This window comes from Rutidosis leptorrhynchoides, chromosome 2 (genome assembly GCF_046630445.1).
Source record: "Rutidosis leptorrhynchoides isolate AG116_Rl617_1_P2 chromosome 2, CSIRO_AGI_Rlap_v1, whole genome shotgun sequence".
NCBI classification, from domain to species: domain Eukaryota; kingdom Viridiplantae; phylum Streptophyta; class Magnoliopsida; order Asterales; family Asteraceae; genus Rutidosis; species Rutidosis leptorrhynchoides.
In genome coordinates this window covers 709,834,901-709,846,842 of record NC_092334.1, presented here as the reverse complement: position 1 = coordinate 709,846,842, position 11,942 = coordinate 709,834,901, and the positions used below count along the sequence as shown (strand labels likewise).

At 36.5% G+C, this 11,942-nt stretch overlaps 1 protein-coding gene across 1 annotated transcript; it reads left to right on the top strand.

Annotated features, from left to right (window-relative positions):
• The first annotated feature begins 7,630 nt into the window (after nt 1–7,630).
• LOC139894188 (uncharacterized) lies at nt 7,631–11,622 on the top strand. Its single transcript, XM_071877395.1, has 10 exons — nt 7,631–8,101; nt 8,519–8,761; nt 8,855–9,016; nt 9,120–9,229; nt 9,360–9,468; nt 9,927–10,082; nt 10,229–10,344; nt 10,429–10,595; nt 10,836–10,966; nt 11,392–11,622. The coding sequence occupies exons 1-10, from the start codon at nt 7,697–7,699 to the stop codon at nt 11,497–11,499; spliced, it is 1,707 nt and encodes a 568-aa protein (XP_071733496.1). The 5' UTR covers nt 7,631–7,696; the 3' UTR covers nt 11,500–11,622.
• The last annotated feature ends 320 nt before the right edge of the window (nt 11,623–11,942 follow it).

Below are 11,942 nucleotides of genomic sequence, written 5' to 3'. Positions count from 1 at the left end.
GTGAAAACTCATGATCCTTATGTCAAGTCTCCTGTTATTCGAACATATGATTAGAAAAGAACATACAACAACACCATATTCTGATTGATAAAAATACACTACCTGCAATTTTCATTGACATTCACCTGGTGTGTATTCAAAACGCCTCAAATTGTGATTGATAAAAATATACTGATATATAATTCCATAACAATAAATCAGAACATGTGAAACCTGAACGTGACGCATCTTTTTGTATAATTATACTTGATTAAATTCATGGTTTCTTGTATACGGCTGAATCTCTACAACTAAAAAACATTACTTTATATGATTAACATTATACATCAACAAAACAAAGTAAACACATAAGCAACAAATCTATAAATTTGATCAACAAAATGAAGATTACATTAGTAACAAACCCTAATAATATTTAATATTGAAGAATTAAAACATGTCAAAAAACACTTAACAATAAATCTAACAATTTGAACATATGAAACAACAAATGCAAAAAATCAGAAACAATTATATCGACATGTTTATGTAACTTTACCTGATTGAATAAAAATTTCCAGTTTCCGGTAGAATCGATTATCGACATGTAATGTTAAAATGCAATGCAAATTTGGTATTATAAAATAATATGGAATTTGTAGATGTATAAATGTAAAATATCTAGATATTAATATGTATAAGAAAATATCTAGATATTAGAAAATAAAATAAAAATCTAGAAAAGAAAAATCTAGAAAAGAAAAATATAGATATTTGTATAGAAATATCTAGATATTATCCATGGAAATATCTAGTTTCTAGAATGTTCCATGGGGTAGTATAAATATGGGTGATGAGTAGTTCATTTGTGTAAGGTGTGAGAGTTGTGAGGAAGTAGAGAAGAAGTAAGGTGAAGAAGTAAAAGAAGAGTGTGAGTTAGTTCATAATATTGTAATTGTTTCTTTGTAATTATAAAAGTGTTCTTCGTTAAGTTTCCCATTTAAGCCTCAGTTTGTGTTTAAGTTCTTAGTGCACTTGTGTTGTATCTATTATATGGTCGGCTCTGCCGCCTAAGTGATATATGGTCGGTTATACCGCCTGAATGATATATGGTCGACACTGTCGCCTAAACATTATTGTGCACTAAGGATTCATAAAATTAAAGGCTAACCAACGTCAAGTGTTTGTGTAGTGAGTGTAGTATAATCTAGGTCCTCTGTAGTGGGTGTGTTGGGCTCGTCGAAGCTTCCAACAATTGGTATCAGAGCGGGTCGTTCGGGACCATTTCTAGTGGAGGAAATCGGTAAACGTTGGACGTTTACATCGACTTGTTTTCACCAAGGCTCTAAGGGAGATTCTGCCGGAGCACAGTTAGGAACTGTGAAAGCTCATCGGTCTGGGACCAAGCTTATTGGACGTTGGACGTCATGATGGCAGATCTTGCAAGTACGAGCAGTGGAATCAAGAGTCTCAATAACCACAACTATGGTTATTGGCGGACTTGTATAGAATCCTACCTACAAGGACAGGATTTATGGGAAATAGTTGCTGGCAGTGACACAACGCCTCCACCGAAAGAAAATGCCGAAGCCTTGAGAAAATGGAACATCAAGGCTGGGAAGGCTTTATTTATACTGAAGACTACAATCGAGGAGGATCTATTGGAGCACATCCGTGGCGAGAAAACACCAAAGGCAGCTTGGGAAACTTTTGAAAAATTATTTTCAAAGAAGAATGAAGCACGACTCCAGCTCTTGGAAAATGAGCTCGCAGGTATCTCACAAGGAAGTCTGTCTATTTCTCAGTATTTCACCAAGGTGAAATCAATTTGCCGTGAGATATCTCAACTTGCTCCTGAAGAGAAAGTGAGTGATGCAAGGATGAAGAGAATTATCATCCACGGCTTAAGATCCGAGTATAATGGATTTATAGCCGCTGTGAGAGGATGGCCTACTCAACCATCATTAATAGAGCTGGAGAATCTATTGGCAAATCAAGAGGCATTAGCCAAGCAGATGAATGAAGTAACCGTAAAAGACGGAGAAGATGCACTCTTCACCAATAAAAAGAAAGCAACATCTCGAAGACAAGAGGCGATGAAAGAAAGTAAGACATATGGGTGGAAGGGTCACCCAAAATCAAAAGGCAACGCTTCAGGGGGAGCTCAACAAGGAAGAAGAGATCATCGCCAACAATACGGGGAAAATGATAAGAGAAAGAATGGTGAATGCTTCAATTGTGGCAAGAAGGGTCATTTTGCTCGAGAATGTAGATTCCCCAGAAGGCGAACTTTCGAAGAAAATGTGGCCGCCGCAAGAGATGAGAAGAAAGAGGTCACATTCGAAGCAACCATTAATGAGGAAACATGGGATGCAGAAGCAGGACTCTCCGTTGAAGCTGACATGGATGATCAAGCTCTTGTAGCAACCTTAAAGTCAAAAATAAACTACAAAGATGATTGGATCATTGATTCTGGGTGCTCAAATCATATGACCAATGATGAGACGAAGCTGCAAGAAATGGAGGATTACAAAGGAAAGAGAGTCGTGTTGACAGCCGATAATTCAAGGTTGTCTATTTCTTACATTGGAAAGACAATAATTCCAAATGAAGGCGACTCTCATAAGCTCCAACTCGAGAAGGTGTATCTTGTCCCTGGCCTAAAGAAAAATTTACTGTCAGTACCACAATTGACAGTAGAAGGGAACTATGTGCTCTTTGGACCAGAAGATGTGTCCGTATTCAAGAGAGTAAAGGTGGTTGGCAATCCAGTTATGCATGGAAGAAGAATAGAATCGGTCTATGTATTATCTGCTGAAACAGCTTATGTGGATAAGACTCGAAAAAATGAGACGGCTGATCTTTGGCATGAACGTCTTGGGCATGTGGGCTACAACAAGTTAAAGGAGATGATGGTAAAATGCATAGTAAATGGGCTTCCTCAAATTGATATCCGAACAGATACAATATGTGCTGGATGTCAATTTGACAAAGCTCACCAATTGCCATTCAAGGAGTCAGCGTATCAGTCCAAGACACCACTAGAGCTCATACACTCAGATGTTTTCGGCCCAGTGAAACAAACATCACTTAGAGGTATGAAATATATGGTGACATTCATTGATGACTTCTCAAGATATGTGTGGGTTTACTTCATGAAGGAGAAGTCGGAGACTTTTCTGAAGTTTAAAGAGTTCAAGAACAAGGTAGAAAGTGAGCTCAATACTAAGATTCGATGCTTACGCACAGATAATGGAGGAGAATATTTATCAACCGAGTTCAATATCTATCTTAAGAAGCACAAGATCAGAAGGCAATTAACTTGCCCTAATACTCCACAACAGAATGGAGTGGCAGAACGTAAGAATCGTCATCTTGCTGAAACCTGTCGAAGTATGCTTTATGGTAAGAATGTACCAGGAAAATTTTGGGCCGAATGTATGAGGACGGCTTCATACGTGATTAACAGACTCCCACATACAAAGTTGGGATATATTTCACCATATGAAAGATTATGGAAGATCAAGCCAACCGTTAACCATCTCAAGGTTTTTGGATGTGTATGCTACGTCTTCGTACCAGATCATCTACGAAGCAAATTTGATAAGAAGGCAATTCGGTGCATTTTTGTCGGTTATGATGAATCAAGAAAAGGATGGAGATGTTGTGATCCAAATACTGGAAAGTGTCATACTTCAAGAAATGTGGTATTTGATGAAGCTTCTTCATGGTGGTCACCTCAAAAAATAGAGCTTCCAGAATCTCATGGATTAGAAGAAGTTCCAGAAGAGAAAGAAGAACATAAAGAGCACATATCGGATCCAATTAAAGAAGGAGATGGATCGTACTCTAAGGAAACGAGTCCATGGAAAACTGGGGTACATCAATCTACATCCGAAGAGGTTCGTCCAAGCCAAATGGATGCCGAGGAGCATGTGCAAGAATTACGGAGATCAACAAGGCCGAGGCAACCTAATCCGAGGTATGCCAATGCTGCTCATGTGGATGAATCAATACCTATTGAGCCTTCCAATTATGAAGAAGCAACACAAAGTCAAGAATGGCGGAAAGCAATGGAAGAAGAAATTAATGCATTAAAAGAAAACCAGACATGGAGTTTAGTTCCAAAGCCAAAAGATGTAAAACCAATATCTTGTAAATGGGTTTACAAGGTGAAGACTCGATCAGATGGCTCCATTGAAAGGTATAAAGCTCGACTTGTTGCTAGAGGTTTTTCTCAACAATATGGGCTGGATTATGAAGAAACGTTTAGTCCAGTGGCGAAGATCACAACAATTCGAGCTCTAATAGCTTTAGCCGCTAGCAAATCTTGGAAGCTGTGGCAGATGGATGTCAAGAACGCTTTCTTACATGGAGAACTTGACAAAGAAATTTATATGGAGCAACCAAGAGGCTTTGAGAACAAGTTCCATCCTGACCATGTCTGCAAATTAAAGAAAGCACTATACGGCTTAAAGCAGGCTCCAAGAGCTTGGTACGGAAAGTTTGGCGAGTTCTTAGTACAAAGTGGTTTCACAGTTGCTCCTTCAGATTCTAGTTTATTTGTGAAACAAGATCAAGGAAAACTAGCCATAGTGCTAGTATATGTGGATGACTTAATCATCACGGGAGATCACTATGAGGAGATCCAAAGAACAAGAGAGAATCTGTCTATCAGATTTCATATGAAAGAGCTTGGAGAACTCAAACATTTTCTTGGACTCGAAATAGAGCAGAAAAGAGAAGGATTATTTCTGGGACAACAGAAATATGCGCGAGATCTTTTACAAAAGTACGGAATGCTTAATTGCAAACCTATCTCAACCCCAATGGATCCGAATACAAAACTACGAGCAGATGAAGGAAAAAGTCTTCAAGATGTTACCATGTATCGAAAGATGGTCGGAAGTCTTATTTATCTCACACTAAGCCGGCCAGACATATCTTATGCAGTTGGAGTGGTTAGTCGATACATGAGCAATCCGAAGAAGCCTCACCTTGATGTTGTACGACGCATCTTAAGGTATGTTAAAGGCACTATCAACTTTGGTATTTTATACAAGAAAACAAAAGAATGTCACGTGACTGGATATTGTGACGCCGATTACGCTGGAGACTATGATACACGACGGTCAACAACTGGATACATGTTTAGTCTTGGATCAGGAGTAATATCATGGTGCAGCAAGAGACAACCAACAGTATCCTTGTCAAGCACTGAAGCAGAATATCGATCGGCATCGTCAGCAACACAAGAAATTACATGGTTGAAACAACTAATGGAAGATCTTCATCAATCAACAGACTATCAAGTAGAGCTTTTCTGCGATAACCTATCAGGTATACGTCTAGCAGAGAATCCAGTATTTCACGCAAGAACAAAACATATAGAAGTACACTATCACTATGTTCGCGAGAAGGTCCTTGAAGGGGAGATCAAGATAGTGCCAACAAAGACAGATGAACAGGTAGCAGATATATTCACCAAGAGCCTAAGTAAACAGAAGTTTACAAAATTCAGAGAAGCACTTGGAATGGTCTGCAAGACATCGTTGGAAGAAAATTTGCATTGAGGGGGAGTGTTAAAATGCAATGCAAATTTGGTATTATAAAATAATATGGAATTTGTAGATGTATATATGTAAAATATCTAGATATTAATATGTATAAGAAAATATCTAGATATTAGAAAATAAAAGAAAAATCTAGAAAAGAAAAATCTAGAAAAGAAAAATATAGATATTTGTATAGAAATATCTAGATATTATCCATGGAAATATCTAGTTTCTAGAATGTTCCATGGGGTAGTATAAATATGGGTGATGAGTAGTTCATTTGTGTAAGGTGTGAGAGTTGTGAGGAAGTAGAGAAGAAGTAAGGTGAAGAAGTAAAAGAAGAGTGTGAGTTAGTTCATAATATTGTAATTGTTTCTTTGTAATTATAAAAGTGTTCTTCGTTAAGTTTCCCATTTAAGCCTCAGTTTGTGTTTAAGTTCTTAGTGCACTTGTGTTGTATCTATTATATGGTCGGCTCTGCCGCCTAAGTGATATATGGTCGGTTATACCGCCTGAATGATATATGGTCGACACTGTCGCCTAAACATTATTGTGCACTAAGGATTCATAAAATTAAAGGCTAACCAACGTCAAGTGTTTGTGTAGTGAGTGTAGTATAATCTAGGTCCTCTGTAGTGGGTGTGTTGGGCTCGTCGAAGCTTCCAACATGTAATACCTTTAGATTTGAAACTGAAGGAGAGAATTAGGGTTTCCGTTTGAACGTCGCTACCATCGCCGATGACCGATGTTCTTTTCTCCATCACGCTTTGTTACAGGAGCTTGAAGCTTCCATCGTCGAAAACTGATCGAGTTTTTTCGTGAAGGTATTAGGGATCGATTCATGTCTGAATTTTTGGATGCCGAGTTAGTTAAAAGAAGATTAAAATTACCTGCAATCGAATTATTCAAAACCTGAATCAATTTTATCAAACATGTGTGAGATGAGAAGAGAGATGTAGCGTATTTTTTCTGATCTGTAATGTGTAATGTGAATTTTGAAATTGAAATTTTCAAATGAGGTTTGTTTCTAAAACCCCTAATATCGCCCGCCCAACCCGCGTGATTGATTTCGAATGAGGGTCATTTTAGTCTGATTAGATGCTAAGAAAGGGGATAATCACGTGATTAAGAGGATTATCCATAATGAATGGTTAAGATTGGATTAGATTTTTAATTTGGATGACTAGGATTTAATATTTTTGGGAATTGTCACTCAATAGTGGTTTTGTTTTAAATATAAGAGAGAAGAGAAGAGAGAAGAGACTAGATATATTACTTTCTTTTTAATCCTTAATCTCTCGTTATTTTTTTCCACTAAAAGAACTTAATAACACAGTTATTCATGTTCCCAGAATGCTTTCTTTTATCAATGTCACGTAAAAAATAGAAAACGTACAACTCATAAAATTTGGTGTAATACTCACTAGAAAATGATGAGTGTTAGAATTTCTCACTTTTCAGGCAGTCTCATCAATGTAAGTTTTAAGAATTCCTTTTCCAACTCGTCCCAGAATGGGTGTTATGATCAGTGGCGGAAATAGACACTTTTTCACTTGGGGCGAATTTTTTTTAAAAGTGTATCAATTTTTTTTGTGCAAAATATGAAGGTTTCTAGGCAAAATTTGGTAGTTTTTAGGCAAAATTTGAAGTTTTTTTTGCAAAATTTAAAGGTTGTTGGACAAAATTTGAAGGTTTTTGGGAAAAAATTGAAGGATTTGGGGCAAAATTTTGAGACTTTGGAGGCAAAATTTGAAGACTTTTAACCAAAAAAAAAATCTCACTGAATTCGAAACGTAAAAACTCAAATGTGTTGCACTAAATTTTTTTTCCACGGGGGTGACCCCACTTGCCCCTCTTAATTTCCATTCGGTTATGATAGCAGGTAAGAAGATACTGGATCTTTATATTTCAAAAGTTGATAGTGTACTGTCAAGAATTTCTGTTTTTATAATGATTTAGATTTCAATGTTTAGGTTTATCTATTTTAATTATTTGACATTTATAAATTAAGTGGTCTAACCATTTTAAAAGAGAGAAAAACGATACAGTATAGGTTTTTTTTTTTTTTAATCAAAACCCTATCTTTCAGACAGTTACACTCAAGGGTTTATAGGACCCTGCTTCCTACCCCATATCTTTTTCCGGCAAAGGTCCGGCGTTCAATGGCAGTGATTATGCCAAACTTCAGTCTTCGGCAACTTCAACATTTACACAAATTCCGTCCAACTTTTCCGGCGCCGTTACGATGTCACTGTTCATCTTCTCCCGTATCAATTTCTTCAAGTATAGATGATTCAGATAAACCTAACTTAAACACAATCACATTTTCAACCAAATTTGACGAACAAGAATCAAATATCAACAACGATAATAATAAGAACAAAAAACCTAAGCCATTTTTCCCTAAACGTGGTGAGACATTAGAATTAGTGTGTGAATCGTTAGGGTTTAAAGGAAAAGGTTTGTGTAAAGTTGAAGAGACTGGGTATGTTGTTATGTGTGATCGTGCGCTTCCTGGCGAACGCTTTATAGGCCGAGTTACTCGAAAAAAGAATAATTACTCTGAGGTTCGTTATACAGATGTTTGTTTTGAGTACTAGGTGTTTGATAAAATGCCGCAGAGAATGTTGAACTTATAAGGCTGTAGGTGTTTGATAGGATTTGGCTTAAAAGTTCATAAAAGGCGTTAAGATATGCGTTTTGTTAGTCACTTCACTTAGAAAATTAATGCCAGTTTGTTATTACGATTTTAAAAAGAACAGAAGCGCATACAAACATCATTGCATACGGCCTGTTTTAGTACAGCTAGTTATATGATTATGATTACTCCCATCATGTAATTACTTTCAGAGTACACACTGAAACATATATTTGGTTAAATGAAGAACCTTGATTATGAAAAAATGCATGGATAGTTGAGTTAAATGTAGCATATGTATATGTGGTTATAATATTGATGTTGTATGGCCTTGTTATAATTGCAGGTGACTAAAGTGAAGACACTGAGTCCTCATACGGATGTGGTGGAAGCACCATGTGAATATTCTTCGCATTGTGGAGGTTGTAGGACGCAGAACCTGTTATACGAGGCTCAGGTGAGAGCTAAGGAAGAACAAGTTAGGGATTTAGTGGTACATGTTGGGAAGTTTTCTTATAAAGACCTAGAATTTGAGAATGTAATGAAGCCCATTGTTCCCTGTGATATGCAATTTCACTACAGAAACAAGGTCAGCAAATACCAGAGTTATTTTTTCATCTTATGGCGATCTCTTCAGTTGTATTATTTGATACGATCTAGAAATTGTATGTTGACTATGCAGATGGAATTTTCTTTTGGTCCTAAAAGATGGCTGCCAAAAGAACAATTGATTGATAAAACTCAAGACGCTAATGTCTATTCTTTGGGTTTACATGCTCCTGGTTTATTTGACAAGGTGTTAAATATCGACAAGTGCTTTTTACAAAGTGAACCGGCAAATAAGGTTATTATCTTTTTGAGTTCCATGGAATTAATGCCTATAGCTGCTACTGGTAAGACAACAATTTTAGGATACTTTGTAATTAAGTTGCATTTATGATGTGTAGGTTCTTGCAGCCGTTCAAGATTGTTGGAGAGATCCAGAACTAGGATTATCACCATACGATTGTCATTCACATGGTGGCTTTTTGAAGCACCTGACGATAAGAAGTGGAAGGTACTACTATTGTTAACTCTTTGATACCTTATTATGGAGTAGAAAAGATTTTTGTCTCTTTTTGCATATTTTTAGGTGTTAAAAGATGATTATAATATATATAAAGTTACAATTTTGATATTTTTTCTAGAGATGTCGAGACTAGGCTCCCTCAGCTCATGGTTAATTTTGTGACCTCATCCTACAAGCCGGAGCTATTGAAGCCCCTTGTTGATAGACTCGCAGTATTCCCAGAAGTGGTATGTAAAAGCTATACATAATTATGATGTTGGTTCCCTTGAAGTTTCTGATCAATACTTTCAATACAGATATGGTTTTTGATGCTCATTAAAGGTGGCAAAATAGGTGGGTTGGGTGAGTTAATAGGTGAAAGCGGCAATATTTTAGTCTGGCCCAAAACACTTTTGTACATATCTTAGCGCTTATCTACTTGATTGATATGGAGTAATTTGGTATCTTGTATAGTAACTAGTCATACTTGTTTCTGATAAACTCTGAAACTCACTTTTTAACGGAGGGTCATGTCACAGTGACAACAGAGCAACCTATACTTGTCCTACTTACACAAAGTTATTATTATAGAAGGATTAGCAATCATAGCATGCCCATATTCAAGTAGCTTTAAAAAATTTTGGACCTATAAAAAATTATATTTCTGCATATAATCCAAGAGTTAATCTTGATTGATGGTGGACAGGTAAGCATAATGAACAATATAAATACATCTGTTGGCAACACATCTGTTGGAGAGGAAGAGTACACACTATATGGGAAACCTACCATCACCGAGATCTTGAGAGGATTAGCATTCGAAATTTCAGCAAATTCTTTTTTCCAGACAAATCCGCACCAGGTATTTTTATGGATCCAAATGGAAAGCAAATTCACTGCACGTTGGTTTAATTCCTTTTGTCAAATCCTGATAATTTCTTACACGATACATCCCTACATGGTGACTACGATAACTATCTCCTCCTGTTAATGACCACACTGGTGCAGGCTGAGATTCTGTACAAACTTGTAGAAGACTGTGCTGGTCTGAAGGGTGATGGCTCAGAAGTAGTTCTCGACCTGTTTTGTGGGACTGGAACAATCGGCCTGACACTAGCCAAAAAGTATAATCACTTTTGTCTATTAGGTTAAATGTATGTGTTGAATACCTCTGATTATGATATCTCTCTTTAAATACATGAATTTAGGGTAAAACATGTTTATGGTTATGAAGAAGTTCCTGAAGCCATTGCTGATGCTCGTCGAAATGCCAAACTGAATGGGCTCAACAATGCCACATTTATCCAAGGGGATCTTAATAAAATTAGTGAAAGTTTTGGGAAAGATTATCCAAAACCAGACATTGTCATATCAGGTTGTTACTTCGCTTGTTCATATAGTAGTTAATTTTCAACTTTAATATCAATTGCATACAAATATAGACACAGAAACATGCTTCTAGTCCAAGGAAGTTGCATATACCTGGAGGTGGCAATTTCGACCTGTTTACTTATGAATGGGTCAGCTTTGCATCTGAGCTACTCCGTGGTCTAATATATAAGTTCCATTCAGGATTTCTAACTTGATTTATGGAATTTTCCATGTTTTTTTGCAGATCCAAACCGACCAGGCATGCATACGAACCTGATTAAATACTTGCTAAAGCTGAAGGCACCACGGATTGTATATGTATCATGTAACCCTGCCACATGTGCACGTGACCTTGATTATCTGTGTCATGGTTCGGTGAGCACCCACCCATTTTACAATCAAGTTTTGAACTGGCAATTCGATCCGTTCACTCATGAATGGGTCAGTTCGAGATACGAGTCAAAAGTTCTTGGAGTATATTTAAATTAAAACTTTGTGAATCTTTTAGTTTTGAAATAATACAACATTTCTACTTATATATTTTATATTTATACATATTTTTAAATATGTAGAATATTTGACATATATTTTTCACTGATAAATAGATTGCTTATTAAGTTAAAAAAAATAATAATTACTTTTTCTTTCTTTTCTGACAAACTGTGTTTGAGCTAAGTACGCCCGGAGCTGACCTGTTTCAATCGCGACAAATGTATCTTGTTTGACCTTCCATTACCCAATCGAATGTTTAGCCACCTGTATGTTGCACCAGTATCTGAACTGTTACCCTTTTTGTGCAGGAAGAACAAAAATTAGAGGGATGTTATCGACTAAAAAGCGTGCAACCTGTTGACATGTTTCCTCACACACCTCATATAGAATGTGTTTGTCTGCTTGAGCTTTGCTGATTTCTATTGTTATCAGCTTTTCAAATCCAGCCCTGAAATTTTGATATGAACTCTGAGTTAACAAATCAAAGGCTCTCTGGTTATCGTCATCTAAACTCAAGGTGAGTAAGGTAAGATCCCGTCAGTTCAATCCTAGATCTTCTAGGATTGAACAAAATTGATCGTTTTGTAATAAGTAACATGTGTTTTCGACAGAGTTTTTTGGTATATTTTAGTAGTTAGCATTGAAATTGAATATTTGGTAAAGTATGTGAATTAAACACTAAACATAATAATGTTATAAATTTGTTTTAAATGTGTAATTGTTGTTTTTGATTGCTTTCTTTTAACCCTAATGGGTCTCCAAATTACAGAGATAGTCTAGTAGTTATATAAACAAAATAAGTATACTAATGGACAACCAACGAGCTAGCTAGCAAGTATTATTGGCATGTGACTAACGC

Excerpts from the sequence above, each read along its gene's own strand:
- LOC139894188 (XM_071877395.1), top strand. The coding sequence starts at position 7,697 with ATGGCAGTGATTATGCCAAACTTCAGTCTTCGGCAACTTCAACATTTA. Across the intron at positions 8,102-8,518 it reads AAAAGAATAATTACTCTGAG|GTGACTAAAGTGAAGACACT; the intron begins GTTCGTTATACA and ends TTATAATTGCAG. Across the intron at positions 9,469-9,926 it reads TCGCAGTATTCCCAGAAGTG|GTAAGCATAATGAACAATAT; the intron begins GTATGTAAAAGC and ends GATGGTGGACAG.